Source organism: Haemaphysalis longicornis, unplaced genomic scaffold (genome assembly GCF_048455015.1).
Source record: "Haemaphysalis longicornis isolate Haplotype H1 unplaced genomic scaffold, Haemaphysalis longicornis Haplotype H1 scaffold_5, whole genome shotgun sequence".
Lineage (NCBI taxonomy): Eukaryota > Metazoa > Arthropoda > Arachnida > Ixodida > Ixodidae > Haemaphysalis > Haemaphysalis longicornis.
The window spans coordinates 193,152,235-193,171,261 of record NW_027526385.1 but is presented as its reverse complement, the minus strand read 5'-3'; the positions used below and the strand labels follow the sequence as shown (position 1 = coordinate 193,171,261).

At 45.9% G+C, this 19,027-nt stretch overlaps 1 protein-coding gene across 1 annotated transcript in view; it reads right to left on the bottom strand.

Annotated features, from left to right (window-relative positions):
- LOC144140060 (uncharacterized) overlaps positions 1-17,602 on the bottom strand; it is a 79,392-nt gene extending 61,790 nt beyond the window's left edge. Inside the window, exon 1 of the mRNA XM_077672262.1 lies at positions 17,467-17,602. Coding sequence (XP_077528388.1) covers positions 17,467-17,500 — 34 coding nt within the window. The 5' untranslated portion in view covers positions 17,501-17,602. The remainder of the gene's footprint in view (positions 1-17,466) is intronic.
- Between the last annotated feature and the right edge of the window lie 1,425 nt (positions 17,603-19,027).

Genomic DNA, 19,027 nt, shown 5'->3' with positions numbered 1-19,027 from the left:
GAACCCTTTATTTCCCATTTCTGATTCGCTACATGCATACGGAGGGCCTCTGTTCTGGCAATCTTTGTGCCAAAAGTAGCTTAAGAGGATTCAATGCTGGTCGACCACTGTCGAAATGTCGTAGACACTCGAGTCACTGCCCGGGGCTTAAGAAGAAGGTCCCCTTCACCCCGAGTAGTCCGAGTTGCGCTGGCTACCACCCCCAAGTGCAGGAAACAAAAAAAATACCTTAACATAAATACCCGAGGAGGTGGTGGGGAAACAGCCCCGTGGCAGCGTATTCGGATGCCACCCCTCGGGCTTTTTTCACCAGTTTTTTTGTGACTCAAAAATTCATCTGTTTTGATGACCTACCGCAGTCCTCTCTTTTCTTTCCGAGGTTTCTTGACTGCCAACCCTTATTCTGTCCTAATTGACTGGGCCCCTCAATATCCTTATATGATTACCTATATATATATATATATATATATATATATATATATATATATATATATATATATATATATATATATATATATATATATATATATATATATATATATATATATATATATATATATATATATATATATATATATATATATATATTGTATGGATAAATATATAGAAAGAATACTTTGGAGAATGTAGCAGCCTCAGAACTCTGCCAACGTTTCGACAAGGAGATTTGTCTTTTTCAAGGCATGAGGAGTCATCTCTGGAGCACTGCTTATTAGATACAGATTGAGTTGGAGAGAGAGGTGTGAGGTTGTTAAGAGCGGGGCCAAAAGGAGGACAGAAGAGTGGGTCAACGGTCGGTTGAAAGCAGCGAAATAGATAGAGAGAAAGGGAGGTGTGGTTATTATGACAGGGCCCCGCAGTAGAGAAAGAGGAGAGACTACAAGAGGGTCAGAGAAAACAGGGGGAATGGTTTAAGCTAGGCTGCGGTGGCGCGGGGCGACCTCAAAGGAGGCTTCCGGGAAGTTTGGGGCAGAGAGGGACGTCTTGGTGGTGCAGTTGCAAGTTCCCTGAACTGTGTGTAAGAGAGAAAACTCGTAAACAGCAACAGCCAGTACAGTTTGAAGAATTCTGACCGGGGAGGTCAGTGTTCGCAGAAGAATAGAAGGGGTATGCTCGGGTACAACTCAGGCGGAGCTTTCCGGTACATTCAAGGACTTTTCTGTTTTCTTTCTTTTTTTTCTTTTTTTCCTTTTTGCGTGTGTGTTTAAAGCAGGTAGTACGATGAAATGCCGAAGGTCGAGGGATGCGAGTGCGCGTGCTATGTCGAAATCGGCTAGGAGCAAGACAGAAGAAAAAAAAGGAGAAAAGCACAGAAATTGTATTCAGGTATCAGCTTTGGGGGTGGGCTGGCACGACTGTTGCGAATGGAGATGCCCACTTTTTGTAAGAGCACTATTTTTCTGTTCCATTCTAATACCGTAAGGTTTGTAAGTTGCCTTTCGAAGCATTGATTCCAGCCGGCTCCAGGCAGTTGAATTTATGAATTAAGTCCGATTCTCTGTATTTCCGATCTCTTGGAGACCTGTAGAATATAGAGCTTGAGATCATCGAAATTATGGTTTGGCTGGTTGAAGTGTTGCGCAACTGCTATGGAGCCGTTGTTATGAGTGTCGGCCCGATGTCCAGTGAGGCGTAAGTTCATAGGTTGACTCGTTTCTCCAATGTACTACTTTTGACAGAATGAGCGTTCTAGCATCTACACAATGTTAGAGGAATTGCAAGGGAAGCTTGAATTAATCTTGTAAACGTATTGGCTGGCAGTGCTTTTGATAATGCAATCCGTCTGCAGATGTTTGCAGGTCTTGCATCTAGGGTGGAGGCAAAGGCTGATGACTGGTTCCTGGGAAGCGCTAATTTTGTCATGCACTAAAATGTCTTTTAGGTTCTTGTTTCTTCTGTAGGTAACTTTAGGGGCTTCCGGAAATGTATTTTTAAGTCGGTCATTACTTGCTAGAATGGGGTAGTTTTTCCGCCGGATGTTTTTTTATGTTAGAGAGTGCGTTTGAGAATTTGGTTATTAAGGCTGGTGGTAGAGCGCTTTCGTTACGACGTTGTTGCTGGAGCATTTCGTCCCTTTCTAGCTTGGATGCTCTTCGTAAGCCATATCCAGCGAGCTGACTGGGTGATTCCTGCTTGCCAGGGTGGAATTCAGTTCATTAAGGTGTTTTATATAGTCTGTGTTATCACTGCATACTCTTCTTAGTCTGATAGCCTGTCCTACAAATATACCTTGTTTGCAGTATCGTGGGTGATGACTAGTGTATTCTAGGTACTTTGCCTGTCCTTTGGTTTCCTTTAAAGCGTGGTTTTCAGTTTACAATTGTCAATAACAACAGTGCTGTCTAGGAAGCTCACTTGTTTACCCAAGTACTGGCATGCGAACTTTTTGGTCGAAAGCGAAGAAATAAGATGCGAAATGAAACTTACTAGGGCTGTGCGGCCGTGCTCCCAAATTATGAAGATGTCATCTATGTATCGAAGATAAACCTTCGGATTGAGTGGGAAAGACTGTAATCAGTTAAGATTCAAGTTGTCGAATAAAAATTGTGGCGTGCACTTCTTTCACACCCACCTACTGCCAACATTTTTGTCCATATGACTCCTTTGGCGTTGTAGACCTCCGACATTTCTATCTACATTTTCCTAACGAGCCCCTCATTTCAAAATCATATTATTCTGCGAAAGCTTAGGGAGGGCCTCGGTTCTGGCAGCCTTGATGCCAAGGTAGCATAAGAGGGTTTCCCGCCAGTTACCCGCTCATGACATGCTGTCGACGTTCGAGTCACGCCCCGGGGTTCGAAAAGAAGGTCCTCTTCTCCCCGTATAGTCTGAGTGGCACTGGCTACTACCCTGAAGCGTCAGGTACAGTTGTAGTAAAATATAAATACCCCAAAAAGTGAAGGCGAACACAGTCGCTGAGACAGCCGAATTGGTAAGGCATTCGAGATCTAATCGAAAGGCGTCGGTTTGGTCCCCACTCTGGGCGCGTGTTTTTCTTAATTTCTTTCTATGTATGTCTATATATATTAATATAAATATATTAATATATTTATTTATATATATATATATATATATATATATATATATATATATATATATATATATATATATATATATATATATATATATATATATATATATATATATATATATATATATATATATATATATATATATATATGTATATATATATATATCAGGGTGTCGAACCGGAACTTAACCTAAAAAATAAATAAAGGTTACCGGCTCATGCCGAAACCGTTCGATCCTCCGTTGTTGATATTGCACAGTCAATGCAATTCAGGCTTTTTTGTCCTTCACGTACCATCGACTTCGTATGCGCTCGCACACTTCTCCAGACAATTGAACATTATCACGCTCTATCTCACAACAGTGGAAATGAATGAGCACCAATGTAGCAATGGTCTGTTGCTGCTCGAATCGCGAACGTAGTGCAAACTGACCCAACGAAATGTCTTTCTCGGCAGCTTGCATGGGATATAAAACGACTTTGCCCTTCCCAGCTGCGACTGTATTGGAGCAATCAGGCTGCAGGAGTGCTCCACTGGGCAACAGCGAAAGCCCACACCCGATGTGTGCAAACGTTTTGCATTTAATAATTTGTTTATAAGGTCCGACACCTGCAAATTGTTAATACTTGGCAAGTGTGACCGCAGGAGCTGCTCAGTGGCTAAGCCGCTTGCTACTCACCACAAGTGGCCTCGATCTCCCTTCCCCACGACCATTTTTCTGAAGTAGATGGAAATCGAGAACATCTGTGTATCAAGATTTTGGTCCACGTTTATTATCACCAGCTGGTTAAAAAAGCCTGCCGGTCTGCAACATATGCTGCGCCTTGGAGCAGAGATATAGCTCGGGGCATCAAATGCGCCAGTTTTTAAATGTGTTTACAAGGCAAAACAACAAAAAAGAAAAGGCGAATCACGTTGTTTTAAAATATTTGGCAAAATAACTAATCATGAATATAAACGTGTCAACAGAAAGAAGATGCATAAGAGTCGATGTATCACTTCACATACTTTAGATCAATTTCGTACCAAGGTTCTCAATTTCGTCTGGAAGTCAATTTATTCACTTACTACATGTAATGAGGCCTTTGATACTTTTATGAATATATTCGTGCCCCTTTACGATGATTATTTTCCGTATCAAGACGTAAAGCGGCGTAAGCAAGCGCGGAAGCCATGGGTTACCTCCCGCATAATTAAAATGATCTCAATAAAAAACAGGCTTTATCAAAAATTCTGACGAGTTAGGGACCCTGCAACGTTTTCTGTTTTCAAATCTTACCGAAATAAGTTGAACTCTTGTTTAAAGAAGGCAAAAAATAACTGCTAGTTTAATTTATTTGTATGTACAACTCACTCAAGCAAAGTCTGGCGTCAACTAAATGAATTCTTAAACGGTAAAAAATCCAATAGTCTGGACACCCTTGTAGTTGACGGAAAAACATATTCCGGAAATGAACTTGCAGATAAATTTAATAATTATTTTTCAAAGCTAATAGATAGTGCCCATGATTCTAGTGCGTTGCAATATTTGAATGAACATTTAAGCAAAAGTATATATTTATCACCCTGTCATGAGGCCGAAGTACTGTCACTATATAGAGATATAAAAAATAGCAACAGGGATGACGCTTTCAACCTTAAGATCAAACCCATTAGGTATGTACTAGATATAATATGTACCATCTTAACTCATGTATAATTTATCGTTGGCTTCTGGTGTCTTTCCGAGTGAAATAAAAAAGGCGAAAGTCATTGTTCTTAACAAAGGCGGTCCTAATGATGTTCTAAATAAGTATAGGCCCCTGTCTATTCTTCCGGTGTTTTCGAAAGGTCTCGAAAAAATAATATTCCGGCGCCTTTGCCAATTTTTGCGATAAATACAATCTAATAACGTCTAAGAAATTCGGTTTTAGGCCTCGAGCCTCCACAGAGTTGGCATTACTTCGTCAAAAGGAAATGATTATCAGTAATATAGAACGTAAAAATATTACGCTTCATATATTTGTTGACATCTCCAAAGCTTTTGGCAGCATTAATGATTCCACTCTCCTTCAGAAACTGTCTGTATACGGTATTAGAAATAAAGCCCATGAACTAATTAGCAGCTATTTCAATATTCGCCTCCAGTATGTGTCCATTGTCAATCATAGATCAGGTTATTCTTCTTTAAAACACGGCGTTCGTCAGGGAAGTATCCTTGGACCGTTGCGTGTTATTATATATCTATTTAAATGATTTAGTTCAAATAGATAACGAAGTTCAGTATATCATATATGCTGCTGACACAAGCTTATTTCTTTCGGGTACTGATGGGTAACCGAATTCTCAAACGCGCTCCCTAACATAAACCACATCCTGCGGAAATACTACCCCATTTTTGCCAGTAATGTCCGACTTAAAAAGACGTTCCCGGAAGCCCGAAGAGTTATCCAGAGAAGAAATATAAACCTAAAAGACATTTTAGTGCATGCCAAAATTGGCGCTTTCCAGGAACCAGTCATCAGACGTTGACTCCGCCCTAGATGCAAGACCTGCAAACATCTGCAGACGGATTGCATTGTCAATAGCACTGCCAGCCAATACGTTCACAAGATTTATTCAAGGTTAACGTGCAATTCTTCTAACATTGTGTATGTGCTACATTTCTGAATCTGTAAAAAGCAGTACATTGGAGAAACGAGTCAAATTATGAACTTACGCCTGAATGGACATCGGGCCGACACATAACAGTGCCTCCATAGCAGACGCGCAACACTTCAACCAGCCGAACCATAATTTCAAATATCTCAATCTCTATATTCTGAGTCAAACTTTAACTCTTCAAGGAACCGGAAATACGAGAATCGGACTTAATCTATAAATTAAACTGCCTGGAGCCGGATTGAATCAATGCTTCGAAAGGCAATTTACAAACCTTACGCTATCACAATGGAACAGAAAAATAATGCTGTTACAAAAATTGGGCTTCTTCATTCGCAACATTCCTGCCTGCCCATCCCAAAACCTGTTACTTGAATACAATTTCTGCTCTTTTTTTTTTTCCTGTCTTGCTCCTAGCCGATTTCGACATACCAGGCACAGTCGCCTCCCTCGACCTTCGGCATTTCGTCTTACTACCTGCTTTACATACACACGCAAAAAGGAAAGCGTAAAAAAGAAAGAAAACAGAAAAGGAGTCCTTGAATCTACCGTAAAGCTCCCCTTGGATTGTACCTGCGCATGCTCCTTCTATTCTTCTGCGGACACTGGCCTCCCAGCCGGAATTCTCGGGCATAGCGGCTGTTGTTGTTTACGAGTTTTCTCTCTTACACACAGTTGAGTAACCTTGCAATTGCTCCCCCAAGATGCTCCTCTCGGCCCCAAACTTCCCGAGAAGCCTCCTTTGAGGTCGCCCAGCACCGCCGCAGCCCAGCCTAAACCATTTCCCCCGGTTTCCACCTACCCTCTCGTAGTCCTCCCTCTTTCTCTATTGCGGGGTCCTGTCGCAAGAAACACACCTCCGTTTCTCTCTCACTATTTAGCTCCTTTCAACCGTTGGTTGACGAACTGTGCTGTCCTCCTTCCGGCCGCGCTAGTACCAACCTACCCCCTGTCTCTCCAACTCAATCTGTATCTATAAAACAGTGTGCCATAGATAAACCCTGATGCCTTAAAAAAGACAAGTCCTCTTGTCAAAACCTTGGCAGAGGTCTGAGGCCACTACCTTCTCCAGAGTAATATTTCTATCTGGTGACCATCTGCAAAGCCCCCTCGTTCTCTATATAACAAAAACAGGAAACGTGTCAGTCGACTTCTTTCACTATTTTTATACGGGCCCTTCGAACCTCATGATCTCTCTCTCTCTCTCTCTCTCTATATATATATATATATATATATATCTATATATATCTATATATATCTATATATATATATATATATATATATATATATATATATATATATATATATATATATATATATATATATATATATATATATATATATATATATATATATATATATATATTTCCGCGAACCATGTCTGAGTTGATTTTTTGTTTTAGCTGCCCGGCCTTGCCCGGCTGTGTTATCTGCGTACCAAGCGAAGCACGTCTTCCATTCTTTATTTTTATTCAGCGCGGGCTATCACATTCAGGTAAGCAGACTGTCTAGCACTAACGTCACTAGCCCAGAATGATCTTCTTTTATCTACAATGTTCTGAATGTAAATCGACGGTTCCAGAAACACTCGCCCCAAGAGATAATAGGCTTAAGATCAGACGCCATGGCATTCGCATCGCCGTCACCAGTTTACGCACGTCACTTTGTGGACTGCTGTATCGCCGCCTTGTATGCTTTCAGTTGTTCGGGGGGAACAAGTTTGCTCCAATAAACGTATTTTTCTTGAAGACAACTGCATCGTCGTTGGCAACGTGAGATTTGATGGAGGTTCCGGGTACATGCACCCTCAACCCTCTTCAATTCCTCAAACAAGCCCAACTCGTGCCTGCCGCGGACAGCAAGACCTAGAGCCGGAGTTTGGACTACTACCAGATAAATTGAAGGCGGAAAACGTCACGGCTGTTGCCATAAACAATGCATCCACGATGACCACGAAGCATCCTGTAGTTCTGCAGCAACCCCGGGAACCACCATCATTTCATGGATCACCCATGGCCGATCGTGAGGACTGCTTGAAGAAAGTAGAGCTTGTTTGTATCTTTAAAAGTTGGGATGACGAAGAAACGTTTCGGCATGTCTTCTTCTATTTGGAGGATGCTGCTCGAACTTGGTTCGACAACGATGAAAGCTCTTTGACTGACTGGACTCTCTTCAAGAGCGAGTTCCCTAATACGTTCGCCATCGTCGTGCGAAAGGAACGAGCCGCACGTTTGCTAGAAACGTGCACGCAAGGCCCCAACGAAGGGGTAGTGACCTTTGTTGAACGGATTAAGAGGTTGTTTCGACGTGCGGATTCGGAGATGACAGAAGAAAAGAAACTAAGGTTTCTCATGCGAGGGGTAAAGCAGAAGCTTTCTGCTTGCCTTGTCCGCAACCCTCTTATGACGGTGATCGAATTCGCATCTGAGGAGGCCGCGATGTAGAAGACGCTGTAATTTTGAACGACGCAGTACGATAGCCCGGTCAACGCTGTGGTTTCCGAGATGATCGGTGCCGGGGAAACTTCGATACACTGCGCGAGACCATCCAAGCAGTGGTCAGGAAGGAGCTTCGGAAGCTTTTTCCGACGACGCCGCAACCTCAAGTAGCTTCGCTGACTGACGTCATCCGCGAAGAGGTTCAACACGCTTTGGGCACTTCTATGCCATTCGAGGCACCCCGCGAGCCACAGGCGATGATCTACTCCACGGCTGTTCGTCGACACCGCCCTGCTCCAGCCCGTCTACAAGAAGCTCCGCCGTACCGCCGTCCACTCTTGCCGCCGTCCCCACTGTCACCGCCATCCACCATACCGCTGTTCACAGCCCAAAACCAGACGACGAGAAAGACCGACGTTTGGCGAACCACCAAAAATCGTCCGCTGTGCTACCACTGCGGAGAGGCCGATCACATCTATCGTCGTTGCCCATACAAGCGACTCGGACTGCGTTGTTTCAACGTTGACGCACCTCGCCTTCCCTGGGGAACTACTACGTGAGATCGACGACTACCTTTCTCCAACCAGCCGTGGCACAGCCTGTTTTAACCGTTCGCCATCGCACTACCCATACCAATCGCCGAGCCGCTGTAGCAATGCTGACTTCTCACGTGAAAGGTCCTCCAGCCCACTAAGGGGAAACTAAAAGCAGCAACTTAGGGACTTCAAGTTGCACAACAGCGGAAAAATGAAAACCCTCCAATGACGCCGCGACTCACAGAAGACAGTTATTCACGACATGCCCTCATCCCGACCACCCGACCTAACCCTGAAAAGAGTCCGGAACACGACGACAGCCACACGGCGCGACGCGTACCCGACATGACCGAATGTGCCGCTGAGAAGACGACGACAACGACGGCGCACAGTCGGCGACCGTCAACACGCACAAGCCGAGATGCGACCCCCCGACGCACCCGGAACACGAGGAAGCCGGCGTCTGACGTCAAAGCGTCCATCGACGGCTTTGATGTAGTCACACTCATCGACACTGCAGCCGACTGCCCAGTTATGAGTGGAACATTTGCGTCTAAGCTGAGGAACGTTATGACCAGATGGGACGGTCCGCTCATTCACAGAGCCGGAGGCCACCTCGTGACGCCAACTGGAACGTGCACATCGCGCGTCACCGTAGACGGCACAACGTACCCTGCGGCGTTCGTCATTTTGCCTAACTGCTCCCGCGACGTCATCCTTGGAATGGACTTTTTCACGAACAACGGTGCAATAATTTATCTACAGGCCAAGTCCATAACTTTTTCCTCCGATCACTCCATGACGCCGGAACCGAACCACGAACACCGTGCTGATGTAAGGATCGCCGATGCTAGTGTCACCCTGCCACCCCGCGCAATCTTGATGATCACTGTTTACTGTGAAGATGCTGTTCCTGACGTCAACGCTATCGTAGAGAGTGATAAAAAATTGCTCTTCGACCGCGGGGTCTCCGTCGCAAGAGGCAATGCGCGCTTTAACCAACTCTAATATCACGTTTTGGTCACTAATTTCAGCGAGGAACACCAGCATCTAAACAGGGGCGCTGCAATTGTGTTCCTCGAAGAACCGCAAGAAACAAGTGACGTGATCGATGTCGCCGACTTTGAACGCTCACCCGAAGATACCTTCAAGCTTCCGAATTCCTTCGACGTGAATCCGGTATTACCGCAAGAAGAACGTAAGAAATTATCGGATTTGCTGCGTCGCTACAGCGAGTGTTTTTCGTCGAACTTAAAATTACGTCAGACACCTCTGGCGACACACCGGATAATAACCGAAGATAGAGCTCAACCTATCCGACAGTCACCGTACCGCGTCTCTTAACACGAGCGCGAAGCCATCCGGACTCAAGTCGACAACATGCCCACAGACGACATTATACAGCCATCGAAAAGTCCGTGGGCTGCGCCGGTGGTACTCGTGAAAACGAAACACGGCGCACTAAGGTTTTTGCGTTGACTACCGGCGATTGAATGAGAACACCAAAAAGGACGTGTACCCCATGCCATGAATCGACGACGCTCTCGACCACCTCTGCCTTGCGAAGTACTTCTCATCGACGGATCTGAACACCGGCTACTCGCAAATTGAAGTGGACGAGAGAGACAGAGAGAAGACTGCATTTATAACCTCGGATGGTCTATACGAGTTCAAGGCGACGCCGTTTGGGCCGTTCATGGCGCCAGCAACGTTTCAAAGAGTCATGGACATTGTGTTAGCAGGCCTCAAGTGGCAGACCTGTCTCGTATACCTCGACGACGTTTTAAGGTATTCGCCCGAAATTTTGACGAGAACCTCGCAAGATTGGAGTCTGTACTCGAGGCTATTGCCATGTCGCGGTTAACGCTGAATCCTGAAAAGTGCCGCTTCGCTTACGAGGAACTCAAGTTTTTGGGATACGTCGTCAACGCCGCAGGAGTCCTGCCTGACCCGGCGAAAATATCAGCCATAGCGAACTTCCCCAGACCGAAAGACAAAAAGGCTGTGCGAAGATTTCTCGGACTGTGCGCATACTACCGGCACTTCGTCGCAAATTTCGCACGCTTTACGGAGCCACTCACGCGCCTTACAGATAGTACCTCTTTCGCCTGAGAAAACGCCAAAGAAAAAGCATTCTGCGAGCTGCAACAACGCCTGCAAAACGCTTCCGTGCTCGCTCATTCGACGAAAACTCCGGAACGGAAATGCACAGCGACACCAGTGATATAGGCTTGGGAGCCGTTCTGGTCCAAAAGCAAAGCGGTTGCGAAAAAGTAATCACCTTTGCCAGCCGTGGTCTGTCGAAGGAGGAGAAAAATTACTCAGGCTCTGAAAAAGAGTGTCTCGCAATTATATGGGCCATTTCAAAATTTCGCCCATACGTGTATGGTAGACCGTTCAAGGTTGTGACAGACCACCATGCACTGTGTTGGCTTGCCAATTTGAAGGACCCCTCTGGCCGTCTTGGGCTTTGGAGCTTGCGCCTGCAAGAGTTCAACTTTACAATCGTCTACAAATCCGGCAGGAAACACTCCGACGCCGACTGCCTGTCCTCCCGCGCCCCCGTCGACCGACCACCACAAGACTCCGATAAAGATGGAGCGTTCTTCGGAGTCATGACTGAGTGCGACCTAGCCGCCCAGCAGCTTGGCGACCCCGACTTTCACGTAATGATAGACTACCTCGAAGGACGCAATGTCGCCGAGCATAAGGCGTTGAAGCGGAAATTACAGCATTCAGCCTCAAAACCCCTGTCCTCGTGAAGAAGAATTTCAGCCCCGGAACGAGAACGAATTATTTACTTGACGTCCCCGCAGACCTCCGGGACGAAATTTTGGAAGCTTGGCACAACAACCCGCCTTCCGGACATCTCGGCACAGCTCGCACTATAGCAAAAATCAAGGCGAAGTACTTCTGGCCCCGCCTTACATCCGACGTCACCCACTACTTTCGTAGCTGCCGTGACTGCCAACGACGAAAAACGCCGCCGACAATACCCGCCCGACTTCTGCAACCGATCGCAGTCCTGTCGAGGCACTTTCAACAGATTGGAATGGAAATTCTAGGCCTGTTCTCTACGTCACGATCCCAGAACAAGTGGATTATGCTAGTGACAGACTACTTGACGCACTCCGCAGAGACCGCCGCGTTTCCGACAGGGACTGCACAAGAAATCGACACGTTCTTCATAAACCAAGTTGTGCTGCGACATAGAGCCCCTCAAAGTCCTCATAACGGACCGCGGAACGGCCTTCACTGCGGAGCTTACGCAAGGATCTTACGCTACAGGTACACGGATCACCGAAGAACGACGGCGTACCACCCCCAAACGAACGGAGTAACAGAAGGTCTGAACAATACCATCGCGGATATGCTGGCAATGTACGTCGACGTTGAACATACGACATGGGATGAAATGCTCCCGTATGTCACGTTTGCGTACAACACGGCTATCCAGGTAACTACGCAGATGACGCCGTTCGAGCTTGTCTACGCAAGACTGCTCACTACGATGCTTGACGCCATGTTTCCTCATGTGGAGAAGACGACGACCTCAAACCCTACGTCCAAGAGTACCTTCAGCATGTGGAGGAGTACCGCCAGCTCGCTCGAGTTCATACAACGAACCAGCAGCTGGTGGATGCCGGGCGCTACAACCTCCGACACCGAGACGTCGAGTACCACCGAGGTGATCGTGTTTACTCTTGGACTCCCAGCCGACGACGCGGACTAAGTGAGAAGCTTCTGCGACGGTATTTCGGACCTTACCAGATTCTACGACGTGCGGCCAACTTAACTACGAGGTGATTCCCGATGGTGATTCCGGAACATCACGACGACGCACGCGGCCAGAAGTCGATCACGTGGTTCGCGTGAAACTTTACTAGGCAAGATGACGGACTTTTAGTTGTTGTTGTTTGGACTGTCTTTTATTTTAGCATCGGGTCAATGCACTCCTCGAGGGGGGTAATGCCGCGAACCTTGTATAAGTTTGTTGTTTGTTTTTGCTGCCCGGCCACGCCCGGCAGTGCTATCTGCGTCCCAAGCGAACCGCGTCTTCCATTCTTTATTTTTAGGCTGCACGGGCTATCTCATTAAGCAGACTGTGAGAGGGAAAGAGGTTCCTAGCCTGCACCACATATGTCTCGCCCTAACGTATCTACCCCAGAATGGTCTTCTTTGATCTACAATGTTCTGAATGTAAATCGACGGAGCAGACGCCATGGCATTCGAAACGCCGACACCACTTTACGCACGTCACTTTGTTGTTGCTGTATCCCTTCCTTCTATTTGTTGAATTGATACGGGACCACAAGGTCGCTCCAATAAACTTGTTTTTCTTGAAGACAGCTGAGTTGTCTTTGGCAACGTGGCTATATATATATATATATATATATATATATATATATATATATATATATATATATATATATATATATATATATATATATATAGGAAGGACAGACATAAGAATTGGAAGTCAAGAAACCTCGGAAAGCAAAGGGGAGGATGTAGTAGCTCAAGATAAAGCATTTGGAAAATAAGAAAGTGGAGAAAAAATGCCCGCCAGGTGGGATCCAAACCCACGACCTCCAGAAGGGTTCGGATCCCACCTGGCGGGCATTTTTGCTCCACTTTCTTATTTTCGAAATTCTTTATCTTCAGCTACTAGATCGTCCCCTTTGCTTTCCGAGGTCTTCTTGACTGCCCATCCTTATTTCTGTCTTATTTTCAACAAGCCCCTCATTTCCTATCCTGATTCGCTATATATATATATATATATATATAGCGAATCAGGAAATGGGAAATGAGGGGCTCCGTGAAATAAGACAGAAAATAAGGGTTGGCAGTCAAGAAAACCTCGGAAAGCAAAGGGGAGGTTGTGGTGGGTCATAGAAAGGGATGAAGAATTTTTTTAGTCGAAAAGAAAGTGGTGAAAAAATGCCCGCCGGGTGGGATTCCACCCGGCGGGCATTTTTTCACCACTTTCTTTTCGACTAAAAAAATTCTTCATCCCTTTCTATGACCCACCACAACCTCCCCTTTGCTTTCCGAGGTTTTCTTGACTGCCAACCCTTATTTTCTGTCCTATATATATATATATATATATATATATATATATATATATATATATATATATATATATATAGTATAAGTAAAGAGTCGGATACACAGCAAGAACAATAACAAACAAGGCTTACTTACGTAGCGGCAACGGGACTTGCCTTCATTAGAGTAAGGTTACATGATTTTGCTGTCACAAACATTTGGAACACATGTCTTATATAGGTTTGCAGAAAACTGTGAGAAGGAGCGGAAAATGTTTCGGAAAAGGAGAGTACGCATATAGTCGGGCTACGCCTATGTTACAACAACAACAAACAAAAAAGGGGGGGGGAGTGAGAGAGAGAAAGAGGTCGTGTTAACAAAGCAGCGTTCAAGGTTGCACCATGACGGGTCAACGTATGCCGCGCGGGCTGCAGAGAATGCGGGAAACTGGACAACCGCGGTTTCAAAAGAAAGGGAAGCGTATACAGTAAGGTATTCAGTGGCTTAAGGTATTATTAGGCCCTTTGACAAGACGTTCATCTGAGCTGGGGAGAGGGTTATACTTGAAAGGTTCATTACATTCCCGGTAAGGTTTTCTTTTGTGATGGCAGGCAAGGGAAAATTATTAGTACAGGTGTTTAACTCAACTGTTTGGGGTGCAGTAGTCGAAGCTTTTATTACAGTCGTAGTTATCGGCCGTATTGTCAGACTGTATCAGACTGTATCGGCCGTATTGTCAGACCGTATTATCGGCCGTATTGTCAGACTGGGGGCAGTTACTTGTGCCGGAGCTTGTTAGGTTCTTACGCATGTGTCCAGTGTTAGAAATCTTATCTCGGTTAAACTTTCGGTCTTTTGTTCGGGATATGGCGGAGGCCGTCTTAGATTCGTAGTTGCTTAAAAGGTTCAACTCTCTTTTCTTAGGTCCTGACTAAGTAGTGCCTCTTTCTTTCGGAGAGAATGGGCCGTAGTTTCGTAGTGATTGAGGATTATTTCAGTTATTTGTAAAGATGCTTTATCGAGTACCTGTTTCCACTTATTCATGTTGGACGGGGAGAGTTCGGTAGTAGCAGGTTTTATTCTAATCCTAAGATCCCTGGGAGCGACTGCGGTAGTCAAGTACTGTGCAAGAGCGGAAACGTGCAATTCGGAAGGTATGCGCTTTTCGGTGATTTTTCTATGCTTTAAAAACTGTCTTGACACGGGGAAGGAGGCCACGTTACCTGTTTTTTTTTTGTGTTGTGGTCAGTTGCTGCTACGCCGATTCTATCGAAGGTTGTAAGGGCATGTGGCACGGAGGGCTGGATTTTGAACCCCGGAAGGTCCGGCGGACGCGCTGCTGTTGGTTTTCGTGGGCTCGGCGGTCGCTGAAGATGCGGAGGTTGGGCGTGGCATGCTGTTGGTGCGGCGCTGGTCTGGCAGGTTCCTAGTGTCGCCGCGAGCGTTCCCTTGGGGCGTTTTGGCCGCTGCAGGTTTGCCAGTAGGGGTTGGCATGTCGCTTGCGCGACGCTCGTCCGTGGACTTCGGGGTTGGGGCGCTGGCGCTCGCCCGGGGCGCCGTGGTTGCGGTGGATCTGGGGGGCGGTGGCGGTGGGCTGCTGGCACGACACTGCTCCGGGGCACGACACTGCGTCCAATTCCTTACACCGAATGGAATTGGACGCAGTGGTGGAAAGTCTCTGTCATTTGGCAAGAAAGCCGGGGCTGCAACTGGGTCGGCGGTGCATGCGAAGTCGCGCCAGCCCAGAGAATTTCAGCGCTGTTGCATGAAGCAGAGTGCACGAATGTGGCTGGCCAGCAAGGCCACACCCTCGACGCTCGGGTGTAAGCCGTCCTCAGCGAGTACTCGGCAGGCTGGAAGATTCTCAAAGCCATGATCGACGAAGCGGGCAAAGCGTGAGTGGCGGCAAAATTCGCGGAGAAGTGAGTTGAAACGGCATGCCTTTTCGTTGCAGCAGCGAGCGAAGCGAGAGATGCGGTTTCTTTTTGGCTGCATCCGAATGAGTCGACGTGCCGAAAATTTTACGTTGCTCTTCTAAAAAGGTAGTCCAATCAGGGATGTCTGCCTCGTTGTTCAGAAACCAGGTCTTCGCCACTTCATTCAGACAAACCGAGACATTCCTCCGCTTGAATGTGTCGTCCCATCTGTTGAAAGCGCTTACCCGGTTGAAGTGATCCAGCCAATCTTCACCATCTTCATCCCGGAGGCCCAAGAAAGACACAGAATCGTGCTGACAGCTGGTGATTATGATGGGAGGCTGGACCGCGGCCGCAGCGTTGCTGCCCGAGTGGCCGCTCTCGTGCTGCATGGAGCTGATGGGCAGTAGTAACCGCTGACCTGATCGGAGCTCCAGTGGTGCGACCGCGAGAGGTAGACGGCGGGATGAAAAGCACCCTCCACCACTTGAGAAAGGCGACGGGAACGCAGGAGGTCCGCTTTATTTGCGAGCGCCGGGCACGGACACAAAAGGACAGCAACTGTTCCAGCAGCTGAGATGATGATCAACCGTCGAGAACGTAGGTGAAATGAGATGATCAAGAACGCGAACAATGTCTAAACGACAACGGAGCATAAAATGGATATTGGCCGCTTCTTGTTGCAAAACCTCTCCTTTGCCAATTTCACGCTCACATATATATATATATATATATATATATATATATGTGTGTGTGTGTGTATAGATGACCAAAAATATACCACCGGAGAAATCAGACCAGGTTCTATTACAATATTTTGGCCGGCGACAGCCTATATGAATGTATATTAACGCGTAAATGTCAGTGTGTGCTTCTGCATTTGTGTGCGTGCGCAAGAAAGCCCTAAGATAATGCAAAACCTCTTGTATATCGCCCACTAAGACTGGCATTATAATATTCAAGTCGTGTATCACTTCGCATCTGCTGTGATTGCGTATAACTTAATTACACGAGAATGCATGCTATCTGAGCTGGACGCAAATGTAGTATTTTTCCCTGCATGAAATACTTAGGTGGTAGAGGAGCGTCCGTATCGCTTTGTAATACTTAGAAAACTGATGTGCAATTTCTGTACGGACTAAATCAAAAACGCTGTTCTGAAATGTAGGCATTTTTCTTTGTGACATCAGCAGCGGCTTTGGCTTCTTACTTCTGAGCCTACTAATCACGGGCGAAAGCATATGATGCAGACAGTGCTTCGTGACACCTTTCATTTGCTGGGGTTTCACAGCCTTCGCTCCATCTATCAGTAATACACGATATATTTTCTTGTTTTGCTTGCTATAAAGCACCCGCACATGAAGCCTATCCAGCGGGCCATCGAATCGGGGCTTTCTTGTGGGCCCGCCGTGTGTTTCTCGCGTTTCAGTCTCCGCAAACTGAGCCGGTGCAGTGTTTCCATAGATCAACGCCAAGCCCTCAACTAACCACGTAGTTCGCTTTCTCTTAACGATACGCACAGCTCTCCTAGACGGCGCTGGGCGATTAGGAGCATACGAAGCGGCTGTTTCGCCCACGCCCACTCGTGTTGTGCGCAATGGAGAAGCTCCAAGTAAGCGCAGCGACAAGAAAGGCACAGATTATGCACTGACAGCTGAAGGTCTCTGCTACATGATGAATAACCTTAAAAGATGTACGTCGTAGAGCTTTGGCTATAAACTTACCACATCTTGTTATCAATAACATAAATAGCCACCAACACCCACCTTGTTTTCACGTTCCGTGAATCAGATTGCAATGCAATAATAGTAGCAACTATAAATGAACACCAGCGAGTAAAAAACAAATTACTTACACGTGTCGAACTCGGCGGCAAACCCTCTATGCATTACGGAGTAGTCAGATATAAACTCTATGGCCACTTTTTTGCTTTCGCAATGAATATAGCTCGGGGCGATGGGACCGCAAGCGGGTTCATACTTGTGGGCCGTATTATTGTGCAAGGTGCTGATGATCTGCACACTGTCGCTTATACAGCCGTTCTGCGAAAGATAGAAAGACGGCGTAACGAACAGGGTGGCGAGTACCATGTCAACATTTTGGGAACATAGAGATTTATCTTGTTTTAGCAGACCTTGTCTATTGAAAGCAGAACTTTTATCGGTGTCGGATGACACATCGAAAGCCCAAAACTTGATAGTCAAAGCCTTACCAAAACTCCCCAAAATGCCTCTACAGCTGTTTTTTTAGTTGAGTATAGTGGAGCCAAAATGACTGCCTTTACTTTGAGCCATCTGTAAATAATCAATGTTGTTGACTAGATATTGGTAATGTACAGATCGAATTTTATTTAAGATGTTTAACGCGCTGATGCTACACAGGCAGTGATCATCCGTACTGTAAAGAAAAAGTCCCATTTCTACGCTGAGAAATTCTCAATTTCTCTCATTTTCCCCAAAGGTTTGTCACGGATTCCCTCTGAATTTACCTGCATTATCTTTTTGGAGGCAATAGATCTTTACATGAATTTCTGTTCGGTTTTTCATCGTTAGCTAGCTCCACCCATGTCCACTTCACGTCGCCTTCAGAAAAGCAGATGCCGTTCAGAAAGTCAGTTTCAGCGTGAACTAAATTCCATTACATCGGCCGCTCAGCAGCACTTGACGATGCGTTTCACATTGTGTATGCACTTTACATTGTGACTATGTGTTTGACAGCATGCCTAGGTCGCATTCTATATAGCCCTGAGTTAAAACTACCCGCGTGGAAAAGAAGAAGACGTTGTAACAGTTAAAAATTTTCGCCCTGGTCCAGGTTTTAACACGGCTAGCTCACTTCGTACATAAACTCCTTTAGGTAGTCGGTGGTCAGTCGCACAACTAGGGTCGTTTTTCAGATTGTGACTTCGGTGCACCACCACTGGATTGCCTGGCTTGTACATGTGTGACAGGGCAACGCCTAAGGAACTGGAGTAAGGCCGACAGCAAGTGTCGCATAAAAGTTTTATAGCAATACAAAAATGATTTTTGAATGCGCCAAGCAATGATAAAAATATACTACTAAAAGGCGGATTGGAATTTTCAGTACAATGATAATGGAGTGCCCTACTTACCGATTCCTGGAGATGAAAATGGGTGAAGTTGAGGTGGATGCAGTGCCACGCAGGAGCAATGATTTCATATGTGCAGTTCTTGTTGTTTGGATAGAATTCCGGAAAGCGTGGGCTCGTGATTGTTCCTTTTCTGTCTGTGAATACACCTCCGCATGGTTCTATAACGACACAAGACGAACCTTCAGAGAACTGTCGTGAAACACACAGTCCATTGTCAAAGTGAGTAAAAGCTCCACCCTTTCTTTTAAGGTGCTCCCACCTTACCTTACGGGCACCCACTTTCTGTCCCTAAATCTTCGCGTTA